A 19,720-nucleotide genomic window follows, 5' to 3' on the forward strand; every position below is an offset into this window, starting at 1 on the left:
AGTTTCTCTCAGTAATCATTTAACACTAATGGCGGTCAACTTTTTTGAATTTATAGTCCCTGTTCAAGGAATTGATTCCTTCTTTTAACTGAATTTCATTGAAATTGATCAAGACAACACATTCTCTTTGAAATTTATCAGCAAATGAGTTAGTAATATCTTATTCAATGCCGCAGTAGATTACAATATTACCTACGATAGGCTGCATTACCGGAACGTTAATATTATGTTAGTTATCAAGTCAACTGTCATTTATGGAGAGAATGAGAATAAGAGAAATGCTTATGTAATCTATACCATACTAATATTAAATAAAAATAAATAAATAATAAATTGTATTCCAATTCATTATCATAAGTTTTATCAACTCCTTAATATAATCTCTTTGGATTCACAATATTCAGTCGTACGATACAGTATTCAGTTTTTAAATCTTTTGAGATCAGAATCGAATATCTACTTTTAATGTCTTCAAGCAGGAAGTGGAAGAACGCGTAACGCCAGCAATAATAGCGGATGGAATCTAAAAACATGAGAGCATAAAACAGGATAGAAGGGAAGTAAAAACGTAGGACGGCCAAGTAGACTACTCGCATGTCTTTCCACTTTCTTTGAGAAGCACGTGAGCAAGTCCATTATCACCCATGCGTAAGCCTACCTACCACTACCACCCTCACAAAAATTTATCAAAAAAACTGCAGACAAGAGATAATAAAAAGTATGTATCACAGATAGAGATAGCCTACTGAAAAAGTATCCTAATGAGAGTGTTACACTATTATTGGAGAAGATGTTGTTTTAATCGGTGCTTAAATATCACAAAATTGGATTATATTAATGCTCAATAGTCAACAGTCAAATTCTTTTTTACATAATTCTCCAATAATTTGAAGAAATATGACATACGGTACTCTGCTATTCTTGAAGTATAGTATATACTATACTCAAATATATATTTGAGGCTCCTCTAGAATGAACTTCATGAAAAAATATTGTATAGTATAGTACCTACATATTATTTAAGGCTCATCTTTCAAGAAATACTCAGTATTAGCAGAGACAAAAAAATAGGCTTATGCTTATCCTTTTTCTATGGTATTAGTATAATACTTGTATGTACTTGTTATATACTTGGTATATACTTGTTATTATCAGTATAAAATATGGATACTTGAATTTTATAATTTAAGTTGATGAGAGGTAACATTAAACGAAATGAGATGAAAGAACTGAGCAATGATCGATGTTCAAAAATTATGTACATTGTGAAAAATGATAGAGCATTTTGAAAGTATTAATATTGAACTTGAAACTCTAAGACTAGGACTATAAACAATTCTTGAGAACGATCTTATCCAAGCAGTCGTTTGTAAACATTACTATTCTAGTAGCTGGTTCAACGATTATTATCATTGGTCTCTGTTACTGGTTGACATACAGCAAAAGCGTGCTTGGCTCGGCTAGGAAAGTTCCTGAGAATCATTCATAGATAATGCAGGGTTCTCCGTTTATTGATTGAATTATTGTTTTTTGAGCTACATAACGACTGAAATGTATTGAATAAATTACTAATTGTACGACTTCCTTCGAATACTCGAATCGAATAAAGTGGATCAAAAAAGTATTTGAAACTTGATGCTTGTCTTGAAATTGAAAAGCTTGGCACATGTATGGAGATGGAATTAGGAGCACTAAGGAACGATAGACAAAATGGCTAATTTCTACTGAAGAGTTTTCAAAAAAAGGTATTAATGAGCAAAATATCTACATTCTATGTATTGACAAGAGCCCTTCCTTAAGGTAGATTCAAAAATAGATCTATAATGGAATTAGACTTTTTAGAATTATTATTCCATGAGAACATTCTACTTGTTGGGAGATGGGCCGTCAAATTCTAATATTTTAATGATGATAAAAATGATAATCAATATTTAGTATTATAAGTGAGTAATAAAATTCTGGACTAATCATTGTTTTAATATTGTAAAAATATAATATTATTAAGCTGTTTGGAGGAAATAAACAATTTTAACCTGTTGAATGACTTACAAGAAGATTTTCATATGAAAATTAGATTCCTAGAACCTTGTTTAAGTAACTTTCAATAAGTTCAGAATAGTTTTTATTATCATTACGATAGAAACACATAATTTTATGGCCTCCATATCATTTAGGCTACACCATAACTAAATACTATATGCAATGAAGCTCCAAAAAATATTTGAGTCCAATACAATAGTAATCATTCATTCAATCAAATGTTCTCAATTTCTCAGTTTTCCCAGTAGGCTACACGTTTCTCCAACTCACAAGAAGAATGAATGCAAAAGGACTCTCTGTGATTCTTTTTCAATTCAAATTCAACTTATCAAACTATTTCTCTCAAAGATCGAAGACCAAAACACATAATATAGTAACTGGGAATGAAAGTATTATATTGTGGAACAAACCATTATAATCATGCAACAGTGTAAGAAACTATACACATACAATAGGGTGAGTACTAGATTTAGGCCCTAAGAATGAGTATGTGGCGAATCATATGATTGCCAACTGTGATGTTTCCAACCGGCATAGTTTGTTTATCACTTGTAACAGTTTTTTCAATATTTTATCCAGAGTTCAATTTTGTCATTCCAACATTGAAAATATTTCATCATTCATCTAGTTTCATTTGATCAATTTCAACATAAGAAATCAACAAATTAAATTCCTATAAGTATCCGAGAAGAATGACATAAATATGGTTTATTGAAATAAGAAATATGTTACAATTTATTCTTGAAATATAAAACTCACGTTAAGTGTGGCTGCTGACAATCAATCTATACAGTTAACGATCCAAGTGCAGTAGATTTCGTGTGAATAATACGTGTGGAAACTTGGCGAGATCCGCTGATCCGACCGGCCGTTTATGAAACAGTCGTTTTATAAGTGTGCGATTCAGTGACAACTCTGGCAAGACGCAGGGGCGGCCGGGGGTTGCAGCTTCTCATGGGGCGGAGCCAGAAATCATCCCCGCATGCACCCTCTCGCAGATTTCCCGCGCTAACGGCAAAGTAGGGATTGTGGGCCCACGGAAGTACAGTACAACACCCACGTTCAACAAGAAATTTGACAGGAAATTAAGAAGGATTGTGTGTATGTGTGGTGGAAGAAGGAAATCCACAAAAAATCGACAAAACCACTTAACGCTCTTCCTGAACGCAATTGATGCATTATGAAATGAAATGCACAATAAATGATATTGTGTTGAGAAGAGTGTAGGCTGGATGGATAATGTATACAAAAATGAGATTTCTACAAAGAAGTGCACTTGGTGGAAAGTTCTGAAATAAAATACAACTATTTCTTTTGAAATGAAATAAAATTAATCAGTAAGCTACCCATTTTATATTCTATATTTCAAACAGTACTGATGATTTTTGTTTCATTTCAATAATAATATTTGTTAAGGATAAGTTGATATTCACAACAATTTATTTTAGCCTATTCAATCTATTAGCCTAAATTTTTCAGTTGAAAGTTTTGAATAATTCAACGTGGAGGATGATAGTTCATAAAGCCACATTTAGTTTTTAATTCTATTTCAAATACGGTACTAATTCTATTTCAAATACTATAATTTGAACCTTTTTAAAATGTGAAGGTAATGCAAACATCAATATATTATTGGATGAAAATTCATAGGTATTAGTTTACCATTGTTTATTGATTGACTATTAGTTTATTTATTTGAGATATTCCAAAAATTTTCAAAATTATGTAATAATAGAAGAAAAAATCATATAGGTCTTCATGGAGGGTAAAGTCAAGAAACAATTTTTTTCAAACTTCAACTCATTTTTGGTATACTGTTTTTAAAAATTCCAAGAAGCAGAACAATTTAGGTAAAATATTCTATTTACTAACAAACGATTTTCTGTTTGTGAAAATAAAACTTTTAATAAAATTTTTAAAGTGAAACTAAGAATTCATCCACTTTATCTGTAAAAATTATAATATTTCATTACTAAAAAATCAAGCCATATTAGGGGCAGGCAGTAAAGGTATTTTATCTCTTAAATATTTTCTATTTTACTCCTACTACCCATACCACAAAAACAATATTATTAAAATACCATATGCATAATTTTTTCTGGATAGTGAGGAACAGTACCTCGACTTCTAAAGAAGTTTTCAACAAGTTTAAATAATTGCATCATTTCAAATTCATAAATCGTTCTCTATTCCCAACAATAATAGATTCTGAAACATTATTTACATTCAATCCAATTATTGTTCATCAGAGCTGGATTGCTCATTTGACAATAGATGGAAATAGGCCTACATCACTTCTCAATTGATTGTGGGAGGATTTCAAAATTGAAGATTCATTTCATGAAACTGTGAAAATTAATTCGAAAACGTTAAAATAATAATATTTAGGTGTTCATTTCTCACTATAATATGCCTTATTCATGTGTTTATTATGTTTCAGGAATCACAAAGCTACTGATTTGGAATGTTAATGGAACACTAGCCCATGTTAAAAATAATTTCTACAATTTTTGCAATGATATCAGTCTACAGATGGAAATAAATCAGAAATTGCATTTGTTCAAATGCTAATTGTCATTAGTATTTTTCCTCTTCACTGTGTTGCTTCCAGTGTAACAAAATGCTGGTTTATTATACTCTCATATTCATTACTAAATTATATTGTGTATTATTTCTTATTTTGGTACTTATTTGTACTCTTTAATTATTTTTTAATTACTCTGTTGATACTTATTTGTACTCTTTAGTTATTTTTCAATTACTCTTCAATATCCTTTATATTTCCTATTATTTCATTTTATATTTGTACTCATTTTTAATTTTTCATTAACTTTGTTCTCATTTTACTTATGAAGAGCTTAGTGATATTGAATCGGGAAAAGTTTTGGGCTATAACGCCTGTTGATCCCATACCTGAATGCATTTTTAAGTTTGTTTCTAAAAGATTTGATAGTTCATTATTAATCCGTTTTTGAACTATTTTCATCGACACTACAGTCTAAACTGGACTGTACTAATTTTTAGATCACTCTAAATTAGACTGTAGTGTCGTTGACAATAGTTAAAAAACGGATTATTATAAAATCACTTTTTGCTATTAGAAAAAACGACTAGCAGTCAGATATTTTACAATAAATGAATTAATCACTCACTTTTTCAATTTTACAATAAGATGGCGAACCTACCGAAAGATCTCGTTGTCACAGTGAGTGATTAATTCATTTATTGTAAAATATCTGACTGCTAGTCGTTTTTCTAATAGCAAAAAGTGATTTAATAATAAGCAGTTCGTGATGGAAAACAACATTGAAGAATTATTATTACTTGCAGTTCGTCATGGATAGTGAAATACATGAGTATGGTTCAATATTGTTCAATCCAATATATTCAAAATTGTTACCGTATTCTTAGCACAGTCAGTGCACAAAGAGCAAAATATGGGGAAGTAGTACTGTACATAGCCAGATTGGACTTTATTTTTGGACCCTGTGAATGTTCTGATTTACGAATGAATTGATTAAACATGAGCGCTGAGTTTATAATTTGTACATCATAGTTGCAGCCAAGGACGGCGTCCAGACTAAGTCCATAATTCTAGCAATTATTTGTCGTAGCAGAAAGATTCGCCGCCGCCCGAAATAATGGCACACGATAAGGAGACTGCCAACTGCAATTATGAGTGCCATTACAGAGCTAGCACAGCGACGACACAAGACAGACTCACGACACCTACAACGATAAAAATAACTGGAACGATTAACACCTACATTAAGACGTCGACGACTTGTTTCAGCCCTTCAACCATCGAAGTAGGAAGGGTGCAGAAAAGCCCTGAGGGAAGCGACAGAACAATTAAAGTCAGACGAAACAACATTAATGTCGCATCGGAGACTAACTGCTTTGGGAGTATTACGTCAGAGCAGAGGCTGATGGAGAATGGTGTGTGCAATAACAAGATAAAACAACACAACTTCCAAAATGTATGCCACTTTGAAGGATCTAAGTGCTCATAATTCATTCAGATGTAATTTGTAATATTCTCAATCAAAATGATTTGAGTTTGAGGCAAAGTATTATTGAAATGAATAATTATCATATTTTACTGAAAGTCTTTGATGAGAGTTGAACTAGAAGATTTTAACAAACTTTGTTGTTTTAAAACATAATGTTATTTAGAAACGAATATATAGCTTACTGGAATATTTTAACAGGTGACAAGCTTTGGTTCACTAAACCATTATCTGCATAAAATAAACACAAATACCGTAGCTGAGTATCTTTTTTCGTTAGGGCAACTCTTAAATAGAAATAAAAAATAAAAATCCAAGTACCCTTTTTTGAATTGTACAACAATTTAAAAAAGGGTACCTTAATCTTTATTTTTCATTTCTATAACTAAGTCACCAAGTTAAACTAATATAGTTCAATATAATATTAATTTTCATAATTTAGATTATCGATTTTAAATTCAGCGAATCACGCCAGGCCCTCACAAACACAGGCTTAAGCCTACATGTGAGTCTCTCATAACGTAAGGGTATAAATGTACTGTAACTGTACTGTATTATTTTGTAAATTGATTTGATTTGAAGTATATTTAGTTATTCAATAATGATTATTCAACCTTAATAGTTTGTATAATAGTGATAATTCAAGTGGTATAATATTTTGATTCTACGACTATAATGAGAAGATGCCTTCTTACATTGGTGCAAAGCTTCATGATAACCTACCAATCAAGCTGCAATCTGTAACTAATAAGGAAATATTCAAGAAGAAATTATACAACTTCCTTGCTTCAGAAGCTCATTATAGTATAACTGATTTCTGTGATATAAGATAGAGGCATATTTTTATTCATAAATTATCTTATTACTTGTAATGTTGTTAAGACATATTTTGTGTACAGTCCCTGTTTTGTATTAACCGTATTTATTTCATGTTTTTTATGGCAAAATTCAACTGTTTCTTGTGGAAATTTTATGTTGAATATCAATAAGGGAATATCAAATACCTATATTATCTCATCCTATCTTATCATATCTAAGATGTGATTCACTAATTTACTATCTAAAATGCAAAACTATTCCTGGAATATTTTGTTACAAATACAAACCAGTTGATAAGCATTACGGTAATAAATCTGTTATTGTTAATCTTCTCACTGACAAATCGATTGAAATTGATTTTCAAGTGGAAACAAAGTATTAATACTGGATGAAAAAATACAATTATTAGTATGATAATTATGAGGGTGATAGATAGAATAATTATTTTGGTAGGTAGTCTCTGTTATGGCTCGATAATGTGCACATTTCTTCACAAGTATGAAGTACAAACAAGTATCAGGACATCAGCATTAATAATTAAAAGTCCCTCCCACAAAAGTTTTATTTCCTTTCTCAAAAGTTTATTTTATTAAATTATTCCATGATATTTTTGGTTCATTATTTGTAAGATGATTTTAAAATTGTACACATTATTATTATCTATTATACTGTATTATACATTATTAATATGTTTTGAAGTTTTAATAATAAAAATCCAAAAATGATTTTCGAATTATTGTTGTTAGGAGACAATAATGTTAATTTATTTTATTGTAAATTTAGCAGCAGTCATACATTGATAGTTTATAAAAAATATGTTAATTGTAAATATTGATAAATAAGCTGAATATTAATTGAGTCCTGCTAGGATGTTTTCCTGGTGAGAAAATAGAATCTAAAATGTGTGTAACATAACACAAGTAATATTTTAATTGACTACCGTACATTTAATTATTGTCTTTTCAATAATCAATTTTATTTCATTCTTTATTGATTGATACTATAGGTACATCATCAAAATGATGATGGGAGAGAACAAATTTTGGAATTATTATTAGTAGCCTATTGTAAGTCAATATGAGTTTTCAATGTATCATTCAAGTTGTTCAAAAAGTTTAAAAGTCGGGTTGGACTGTACATATTATTATTATTATTTCAGTTAGTTTTCTTATTCATAGTAGAAAATTTTATTAATTTGCTTTGTCCAATAGGTACTCGATTCCCAGCTTCATTCATACTTCATATCTTCTAAAACGGTTCATTGTTCTTCACATCTCTGCATAGGCTTACAAGTGGCTATTAAGAAATGGCTACCGTACTACAATGAAAGCAAGAAAATGTCAATTGAAAATAATAATTATTCTCGCTTACTGATAACAGCAGCCTCATTCTATTTCACGGAAAGGCCAAGTTGATTTACAGCAATCAGCCGATTAGCTTCAAGATTTATCTGGCTGAGAAAGATAACTATTTTCAAAATAGAATCCAAGAAGCAAACAATTAATAGTTATTGTTGATGTTTCTGTCAGTTTAGAGGCTATGTTAGTCCGTGTTGTTATTATTTCATGAAACGCATTTCTACCACAGTGAATTCATCAAATGAGGTTAGTTATGTTGTATTGTGTTTATTACGATGAAATTCATGCAGTTTCTCACTATCGGTGCTCTAAATATTATCCTTGCGTATCTTTCACTCATTCCCTCATTACTTAGATTGAAGTGATTTATAGTAGGTAATTGTAGGAACAGTACCATATCGAACTCATTTATAATATTTATAAGCACATAAAAAGAAAATTATAGATGATTTTTAGCTAGTGTTGATTCTATGAGAGTATGCTGATTTATATTCTGATAAGGTATTGTATGTGTGAGTAGTCTACTTGTATTATACTAGTCTACTTGTATTTATTTCAACTAGTGATTATTTGAAGTGGCTGAATAGTGAATTCATTTAGGGCTTAGTAAGTTTCTGATTATATTTGTGTGCCGTGAGTCATCTTTTTAACAATACCCGTTTTAACACCAATCCATATAGTGTATTGTAACTTCTAATCAAATTCTTACATTTTAAGATGTTTAATAAAATCAAAATTCCAATTCCACTCCAATTGAATAAGCAAGTTCAATCGCCAATCAATTTGAAATATTTTGCTAAAATGATTAAAATAGAATTTAACCTATTATTTTCTTTATTTATTTTGGTTGTATGACATTATAAAAATCATCCCATCATCAGCACTCAACTTGGGACTTGAATTTTATGAAAAGTTCAATGATAGCTACTAAAATATCTGATAAATTAATTTATAGGTACATTAATTGTTTGCTAGGAAAAAATGGTACTGTAATCAAAATCAGTGAAATCACTGTCTAATTCAAGAAATTAATGAAATAAACCATATTCAGGATAGTTGTTGAATGAATAATTTTATATTTCTAATAATTGTTATATAGGTAATTTGAAGTAGACTTACCTTTTTATAATGTATTTTAATTCAATTTTACCTACTTGAATGATAAGATGATTGGATAAAATGAAATTTTGATGGAGTAAATTTGGAATGCCAATCTAGTATTGGAATGTTTATCATAATATTATTGGAACAACTAGATATAGAGCCCTCTAGTTTTACTAATAGTTACTGTAACATTATCTTACTCCTTGACTTTTTGTTCTTGATAGTCTTTTTATCAAATCCATAGTCACCTAAAGTGGACTTTGGAAGATAGTCATCATCGTAACGAAGCTACTATCGGGAGATAGTAGCCTTTAAAAATGAAACATTTTTTGCATAGTGAGGTCCACGTTATAATATGGCTGTGTTGCTTTTTCTACCTCCGCAACGTTGCCAGATCGGTTTTTAACAATGTAGAAATATATTATTAATTAACAAATTATTCAATCTCAATTATTATGAAAATCCATTATTCAATCATTGGAATGTATATTTTCTTTACGAATAAAATACAATTTATGATTTCAAATATGTATGAACAGTTAATATATTGCATCAGATGTACCGGTATCAGCTATCATCCATAGAAGGCAGTGGCAAATTATTCAATCTCAATTATTAAAATCCATTATTATTTTTTTAATCATTTAAAATATATTCTCTTGACGAATAAAATACTATTTATGATTTCAAACAAGTATGAACAGTTAATATTACATCAGTGATTAGATATCCTTTATGGAAGGCAGTGGCAAGGCTGAGAATCGGCAATGCTTTCTCCTATCTTTCTCTATACTGCCATAATAACGTGGACCTCTCTGTGGAAATGGAAGAATCAGGCGTCTCCTGCCACCTACCGGTTATTGCAAGAAACGAAAATACATCAGCTTCTCACTCCTGCCGCTAGATGGGCAAACCCGCCACTAATTATCAAATTTAATTTTAATTTTGCGTTAATTTGAAGCTACAGAATGTTTGATTCGATTGTCCCATTGAAACCGATAAAAAAATCGTTATACATCTCTAAAATGTGCATTCATTTTCAAATTCAAATTCAAATTGAGTTTATTCACAGAAATCATTACAAATACAGTACACATGTATAAATAATATAAATACTTGTGAATTTTCCCCACATAGACAAGTCTGTGTGTGGGGAAAGAGTTCTAATGAAAAACAATTGATACTAAAAAGAAAATTATAAATATTTACAATACAGTATAATTTGAAAAATAAAAGTTGGTTAAATGTAGTGGAGAAAGTATATGTTTTGAATTGAAGTAGTACAATATAACTATTATGGTATATAGCTTTAACATGGCACACAAAATAAAATTTAGAACTTGAACAATGATAAATTATGAGCAATATATTGATGATATAATATATACTTTCATATATATGATGATGATAGATAAGATGTTTATCTAATTCATATACATGATGATGAATACAAGAAAAATATATACATCGTATCAAAATCGGTAAGAGGAGTAGATGAGCTGATCAGCGACATCCCTGCCGGTTTCAAATAACCACATATTTAAAAATCGTTTGTATATGTTAAGGCTAAGGGGTTCTATTTGCTTCATGTAGGCGGGTATATTTCTATAAAGAATGTGACATATGTAATTTGAATCCATAATGGGCATGATGACATTTTGAAGATAACATATTTGAAAATTGAACCCTTCTCCAAAATGTGCCAGTATCTTCAAACATTTATTTTGCTCTTCACAATAAATATCGGGGCACCGAGCTTCGCTCGTTATTTTTATTCATCGACTTTTGATAAACCGAACACAATCCTTTAAAATGATTGGCGAAGGACTAACAGGCACAGCCCAAAACTGTTTCTTCCCGGATTTTGATTTATACACCATAAATAGTCCAGAAAGTAGGTTATGTTCCATACGCTTGAATTCATGTTCAATTTTCTGTTCAAACATTTGAAAACAAAAAGTTCTAATTTAGATTATTTACAAACCAAATTGAATAACAAAATAACACTCACTAATCACTCAAAATAAAATTGTCAAATAATGATCAACTTTGAAAATTATGATATACTCTAGTTTAGGAGGATTATCATGTCATGACAATAAATCAGATTATGTTGATCAAGTCGATTAAATTGTCTAGCTCGATAACATTTCTCGCTGATTGATATGATATAAGAACTGGAAATAATAATTCTGTCTCGCTCCCACACAGGCACACGCATCTTCTGTTATCGAGAGACGACGAAATTATCATCTGTTTTTCCAAGGATGAATTATCCTTTTCATGTCCCTCAGCGAGATTTCCTAGGGATGAGACATAGTGCAATCGAATTTTTATATCATAAACCTACTATATTCCAAATTTCGTGAAAAATCGTTAGAGCCGTTTTCAAGATCCGTTGAACATAGTCATATAACCAGATAACCAAATAACCGGATATAAAATTATAAACAAATATACAGGAATTGTTCGCTTAATATAATAGGATTCTGAGAGAACTGATGGAGTAGAATAATTTGGAGATTCAGAACTAATGTGTAGACCCATCGATTTTTTATTAGGAACTCTGACGGAATGGGGTAACATCATTCAAGTAAAATCACAATTTTCCAAATGATGACTAAGAATCGACTGTTTGTTTTTAACTGAGTTGAACCATACGCATGGAAATTATGTGCTTTGTCTATGGTTCAACTCAAAATCTCAATAACAATATTCGGCTAAACATTGGCCAATACGAGTATACTGCAATAAACTTATGAATTTATTGTACATTTCCGATTATTATATAAAATATTCATTCAAGAATAACAATTTTCTGATGAAGAGAAGGCCTACTTCCTCCGTTCATATTATAGTATTCTGTCAAGTTGATCGCTTTGACTATGGTAAAAATGATAGGACACTGGTTGAAATTGATTGAAAGTACACTGTAAATGCAATACACTCTCGCATTGTACATTCTGATCATTAAATAAAATATTCATTCACAATTTTTCTGATAAAAAAGGTCTCTTTTCAGTTGTTTATGTCAACTTTTTCTTACATATCAAGATTCAATGGTTGTCAATGGAAGTCAATGGTTGAATTTTGGCGCCAGCGATTGTAATTGATTGCAAGTGCGCAGGGTTGTTATTGATTTCAGGAGAAGCGGTGGCGGCACCGGCTGGAGACAGACATCGACGCATGCGCCCCACCCTTGCAAAATGGCCCCGGGCGTCGTCAACGAGGAGCGTCGTCTCCGGGTGACGAGGATCAGGAAGACCGTCGTGCACCAGGATACTGTGACAATGATGTGAGCTGTAGTTTCAGTGATGCACCAGGATACTGGCAGGAGGATGTGAACTGTAGTTTCAGTGATTTCTTGTATTGGAGGGTTGAACCTGTTGTGTTAGACATGGGGAATCTGCAGGGCTCGGAGGGGAAGAAGGCGGCCGGAAAAGGAGGCCAAACGAAAGCGAAAGGCAAGAAGTCGCCCGTGAGAGAACTGTTCAAGCACCAGGGAATAAAGAAGGGAAAAGAGCAGGTTGGCAGCAGTGTCGGTGACCTTAGTGTGGGAACAGCTGGTGAAGCGATCGTGACCACCGACTCGTGGCGACATGCCAAAGAACTGCAGCAGCAGAGGACGAGCACGCTCCATGACAGCGAGGATCACCAACAGGCGGGACCTTCCTCCGAGGATCACGCATCCTCGCCGGTCGCACCGGCTGACTCCAACACGAGCAGCGAGGAGTCAGTGTTCACCGATCCGCTCCTGACGCCGCTCTGCGGTAGTGACTACAGCGACGGTAAGGAGTGTGGTCAAGTGTGTCCTCACGCCACCGCGTCGCCTGGTCCTCACCCTTCATCACCCACCAAAACCGAAGACTTCGCCGTCAGCCGCGAGTCTCTGGCCGACGAGGATGACTCGGTGACCCTGAAGATGGACAGCGACGACGAGCTTACACCGACCGTCGGCCGACGTCCGCACTCGACGTCGGGAGGCTCCTCGTTCACACTTGTCAAACATCGCAAGGTCGAACTGCAGCCGTCCAAGCTCAGCGAACAGTGTCTTAATACTGCACACCACTGTAAGTACCAATCAATCAAATAACTAATTTATGTATAACATTGTGTAGAAATATGCCTATTCAACTTTGGGAAAGGCACAACATGATCTTGCCCATACCATTCAATTTATCTTTTATCTTTAGCGCTACTTTTGAATATCAATAAGAGGGTACCATACTCAGATTTATATTTTTATTTACATTCAATTTATTTATTAACTTACATTGTGTACAAATATTCAACATTAGAAAATACACTACCAGGCTAATGTCCAAAACTGTCCCATTTCCAATTTATTCTATTCACAGTCCAGATCAAATACAGGTTAAATCAAATTTCATATGCACAAAAACTCACAATAATATTACAAAACTGTATAATTTCAAATGTATTCCTCATGAGACTAAATCCACGTGTAGGCTTGCAATAACAAAATTGAGTTTAATGAGTTACATTAACTGAAATTCAAAAATAGATTAACTTAATCTCAAGATTGAAGTAAACCACAAATCGCATAAATAAATAAATCACATACGAAACTATTGTATGAAGCAGTAAGTTAAACTTTGAGATGTATATTTTGTATAGGTACCTAAAATACTGTACTTAGTAGCTTAGCATAACTTATCTCATCTTCAATAAAAGTAACACAATATATTATACATTTATATCCTGCACATGAACTATAAAAAAGGAAATGTTTGAGGATATAATTAGTTCTGTTGTAGTTTAGATCAATTTAAATCAATTTCAAAATTATTCGTTCTACCTTGTAAAATTCAGAGGGAATTTAAATTAATTCACATTATTCATCAAATTGAATAATTTACTATTCCATAATCAAGTTATTTTGGTATAAGTCTAGAAAGATTATAAAGTTCACATCAATTAAATAATGAATTGGTATTTTTTGTTCATAAAAACGTAAGTGACATGATTTGTCATTCGAAGCTATTTTTGATTCTAGTTGCCTCCTCAAGTATTATAATATTGAACTGAATCGTAAGCTTTTCCCATGATGACATGGTAATGATTAAAGTTTCAAAATCAATATGTACCCCGAATGTACTATAATTTTCACTCAATAAACTCAATATTTATCAATCAATTGTGAGTTCATAATAATTGAATACTCGAAATATAGCTTTCCCTGTGATGTGGAAAGTGTAAATGTGAAAAGCCTCTCCTCTGAAATATTCATCGACTTGACAAGAGAGGAGTCATGTAGAAATCATGGGGCCTTGATATTGGTGTTGTTTGACGTTGTTTAGAGAATGAAATATTCATGAAATAGTGGCTAGGATAACAGGTTTTCATAAGCAATAGATTCACCGGCTCATTCCATTCTTCTGTAGTGTAGAGCAATCCATATCTTGAAATGATACAGTGCGAGAATTTACTGTCATAGGTTTCATGATAGATATGATGATGAATAGAGCAAGGTTTCATCTTTTATGATAATTTGGCATATGAATGATGTGATTTGAAGAAGTGTGGTGTGAAGCTATTTAAAATCAGGATTCCAATTTTAGTTGAACCGAAGTGATTATTTGAATAATCAATTTTAGGATAGCATTTTTTCACCCAGCCTACGTGTAAGAAAAAGGCAAGCTTTAACTTGATAAAATCATTTCTCATCACATTGGGATACATACAGGTAACATTGAAAAGTAGGTATATAATTGAGAGAATTAAACTCTTCTGTACAAAATAATGTAATTTTTCTTTCATAAAATAATTGATTTTTAAAGTGTTTCCAAACGTATCTATCTTGATACATAGGCTATCACTAGTCTTATCAACAAGACCTCTTTCTTGGCATGTAAAGTATTATCCAAAATTTTATTCGTATACCTTTGCATACATTTATAATAATTACGTTCAATTGAATCTCTCTTATTAATTTTCATGATACTGTCATTCAGAATACGATATTATTCTCTAATCCAATCATTTTAAATCATTATCCGACCAATATTTTATCATCAATCAATGGAAACAAACAACAAACTTTAATGAGGGTACTACGATATCCCAGAGGAAGTACGGCAATGCACTTGAATGCAATCGTACGTAGCCTATAGATGTTTTTGTTTAGTAGGGCTAGTTTTATTTGTTGTTTTTCCGGCCGGCTTCACCCTCATTCAACAATGACAGTTGAATTGATGTGAGAGTTTTGGTAGATTGTGATTCACATCAAGCTGTCAGTATTCCTTCATTTCATCAAATTTTTGTGTATGTTTTATGTTTTTTTGACTCATCCCCTGGCTATCATTGTTTATTGAATTCGATTCCTTATTTCTTGAGTTGAATTTCTCCAACGTTCCGAGCTCCGAATCCATCTATAACTAATTCTGACAGTCGGTCCTGAATCTCATGATAGCAACATAGTAAAAATTGTGTTTTGGTTGAGACGGATGATACTGTTCCGGTGCAGGAAACAGGTGGGTACAGTTGCCTTCAAAAGTTGTAGGGTCAGTTACCTGAATACTGAGCACTCCTGCCAACCGCAACCGGACAGTTCAGTCGACGGAGAATTTTATTTTCCCTCCGCGCTGGAATGCACTATTTTGCATCCACAACTCCCACAACCCGGAGATCGGCAAACGGCAATTACATCGATCAAACAATTTCACCCCTAACCCCCTACAGACTATTGACATTTCTCAGTGACCTCTATGAACCCGGTTTATTCCCAGTATTTGTCCATATAAAATTATTGGAAGAGTCCAATGTCAGTTTCTGATAAATTGAATAACCCAAGTATTGAAATTCGATTTTTAAATTTTCCCCAACATACAAAAATTGGGATTAGAAATAGCAGTCAATTCAAAGATTAATCTGACTAATAAAATAATTCAATTCCACTACATTTAATTTATCTATAAACAATAAACATCCATCACTGAGACATTATCCATTAATATAATCTTGATAAAAATGCACAGAAAGCTACAAAATTTCCCGAGAACGCAATGCACATTTATACACAAGAAGGGTTCTCGAGAAGGCAAAACATGTCTACCTCTACGAGGTATTAGATCTTCTCCATAATAATGTTACAGACCAACTACAGATTAATACTTTGCTTTTGACTTTTCAGTTGCCTGGTGTTTCGAAATAAATAATTATCCATCCAGTTATCCCTATTTACCTTGGAAAAATACTAATCCAATGACTCAATAACATAAAAGTCAATAAAAATTTGTAGTTATTTAATAATAATTGATGTCCACTGAATTACTCCAATGAATAATTTTCTCAATATTGTTGAATAACAATTATGTTCTATAAATGGGAAATTACTTTTTTATTGATATCAATTAATCAATACTGATAATAGCTGGACCAATATTAAAAAACTATCATTAGAGATGAAGACCATAGCCTATTCCTCTTTGCATCAATCTGTATTAAAACTATCCAATACTTTGGTGTGGACCTTGTTACAATATCCGACAGTTGAAGTTGGTATTTTAAATGTCACCATTAACAAAAATATTGATTCATGATTTTATTCTTTCACAAGAAAATTAAGTATGTCTATCATTAATCATTATTATGCAGAAATAAAGGCTGAAGAACGAATTAGAAAAATTATTCTTCGGAAACTATATCATATTTGTAATTGAGATTTTTTATTCACATAGGTGCCTACTTAACTAAATAAGGTGATTCATTAACTACAAGAGTTTCATAACTCGATGATAGGTTCATTTTGTAAGAAGACTGATTCGGCTTCTAGTGTTCATTCAATATATTTCCATGCTATAATAATAGTAGATGGCATATTATCTATTATATATATATATATATATTCCGTTTTTCCTCAACTATATCCTATAATATAATGTATAATAAAGGAAAGAATTGGCTTATACACGGGATAGGAAATTCACGAATGACGCATCATTACGTCTGAACTACTGGACTTATTATTTTTGAATTTTGCAAATAGATTCTTAATTTATCTACGATGGTTATAGGCCTACTATTCAAAATTCTTCAAGATTTCAGTAGGTCAAGTTTTTAATAAAGCCCGTGCTGAGCACGGGTTACCTACTAGTGCGGTATTTCAAGATGAAAAACTCTCTGGAAGAAAGAAGTGAAACTTTTTACAGACTGATCCTATTGACAGGATTTCTGGATAAAACAATGGAGGTGATGATGTTCTATATCGAGCTTGATTCATTAGCATTTCATATGAGGCAAAAGGCTCTTGCAGGTTCAGGTTATTCTCACGGAACACATTCAAATTGTGTGCAGGAGGTCAATGACGCAAAGGAAATACTTTTTTCTTTAAACTGGTTTATTTTTTTTATTTTTCACATCGAAATCGTTGCAACGGTAATGACCAATTAGGCTGTGAAGTATAAAGGCTCATCTAGAAACTAATGATGATGATGATTGTGGCAAATTAATTGGTTGATTGAAATCATTCATTTTCTCAATCAGGACTTTTTGTCTATGATGTCCAAAACTGATTATTATGTGTGAAAATATAGTAGGTATTCGGTTCAATGGATTCTCTCCTACATTTTATTTCACTCACAATGTCTGTGCTATTGTAGAGGTACCTGATTTATTTGTAATGTTTTTCCTCGATTCTCCGTTTCCGTATGTGGGCGTGTAGTCCTATACCCCGTACCGTATCTCGCCAGTACTTTTCAAGTTTCAGACCCATATAATAGTACAGTACCGGACATTATATTTCTTTAAATAGTCTTATTAGGGTTATATGCTCCATCTACGTTCAACGCTAAACCACGTTTACTTGCGGATATGATTGCATTTATCATAATGTTTTTCATACGGGGTTTCTACATTTCTCCGTTTAAATCGAGTATCTGCATACGGACCTTTTGTATAATAGGACCTTCGAAGATAGTTATTTGTTGCATACACACAACGACCTTTTGGTTGAGTTCACTTTACCCTTTTTTTTACCCTTTCATGTATCCCCCATATTATCAGAATTTTTACTCACTATAGGAACTTCAACGTATATTTGAATCCATGTACTTGTTCAAATATTCATACTCAAGCATTTTCAATGTTCAAATATTCAAGGTGGCTAGCATTTCCATCAGATTCCTTGTAAAATCTATAAATTCAATTTTGGATTCATTTATGATAGGATAATTTTTCATTAATTAGCAATAATAAATGAAAATGACTCGATATTGTCAAAACCACAAATTCATTCAAAAAATGTCAGATTGAGTCTCAGATTGTTTTTATTGACAATATCAAGTCGTTTCATACAATATAATTCAAGTAAATAGAGATAGATACCTACCACAACAACACCTTCACAACAAAACAATAACACCTTCACAACAAATTAGCAATAACATACATTCTCAATCAATATAACGACGGTTTGGCATTTCTCTTACATAATGTTTAAATGTTTGAATGTTTATATGTTCATATGTTGCGCATTTACGGCGAAATGCGGTAATAGATTTTCATGAAATTTGACAGGTATGTTCCTTTTTTAATTGCGCGTCGACGTATATACAAGGATTTTGGAAATTTTGCATTTCAAGGATATATAAAAGGGAAAAGGAGCCTCCTTCATACGTCAATATTAGAGTAAAAATCAGACTATAGAATTATTCATCATAAATCAGCTGACAAGTGATTACACTGATGTGTGGAGAAGCCAGTCTATTGCTGTATTTCCATAAGGTCTATAGTTTAGTTTCAATCAGGTACTTGTGGATGAGAATACTGCGTGAGGTCTACTGTTCACAGAACTACTAGTTATAATGTTATGAATTCGATAGATCTCGGTTTCAATAAATAATATCGTTGAGTTTTGGAGTAGTTTCACACACTATAGCCGTGATAGTACACCCCGTTTTAGTGCATTTTGCAGTCCGTGTACATGTACAGTATAGAACACCCCAATTTAATAAAGACCTCGAAAAAGTACATTTTTGATCGGTCCCTATTGAGATATACTATATCGAGGCTATATTACCTAGAGCTGAGCCATATGAAGCGTTTTTTCAGGCGTTTTTGCACTGGAGGCGTATGAGTCGGCCGCGTAGGAAGCTCTCCGATTGGCTGTTTATCATCTGATGGCCTGGCGTTCCGGAATCAGATGATAATCAAATCAAATCAAATTAATTCTCCAAATTGCATCATAAAAATAATAAAATTATATAAATTCAATTCTTAATACAATACATTAATTTAAATAGGAGATTATATATCCTATTATATTAAGCGAGCAATTTCTGTATATATTTTTATATCTGGTTGTCCTATTATATTAAGCGATCAATTTCTGTATTTTTATATTTTCATTATTTATATATTTTATTTATG

The 19,720-nt window shown here is 32.1% G+C and overlaps 2 protein-coding genes across 4 annotated transcripts in view; one reads left to right on the plus strand and one right to left on the minus strand.

Moving 5' to 3' along the window:
• Positions 1–2,962, minus strand: part of LOC111064632 (thyrostimulin alpha-2 subunit) — a 91,877-nt gene extending 88,915 nt beyond the window's left edge. Inside the window, exon 1 of the mRNA XM_039428856.1 lies at positions 2,800–2,962. The gene's annotated coding sequence lies outside the window, so the exon portion shown is untranslated. The remainder of the gene's footprint in view (positions 1–2,799) is intronic.
• A 5,359-nt stretch (positions 2,963–8,321) lies between these two features.
• LOC111058229 (formin-2) overlaps positions 8,322–19,720 on the plus strand; it is a 53,325-nt gene continuing 41,926 nt past the window's right edge. For 2 of the 3 annotated variants that reach the window (XM_039428857.1, XM_039428858.1), the window contains exons 1-2: positions 8,322–8,473; positions 12,477–13,401. In XM_039428857.1, coding sequence (XP_039284791.1) covers positions 8,435–8,473; positions 12,477–13,401 — 964 coding nt within the window. In that variant the 5' untranslated portion in view covers positions 8,322–8,434. Of the gene's footprint in view, positions 8,474–12,458; positions 13,402–19,720 lie in introns of all 3 variants that reach the window. The other variant, XM_039428859.1, reaches the window with a different exon arrangement.

This window comes from Nilaparvata lugens, chromosome 5 (assembly GCF_014356525.2).
Source record: "Nilaparvata lugens isolate BPH chromosome 5, ASM1435652v1, whole genome shotgun sequence".
NCBI lineage: Eukaryota > Metazoa > Arthropoda > Insecta > Hemiptera > Delphacidae > Nilaparvata > Nilaparvata lugens.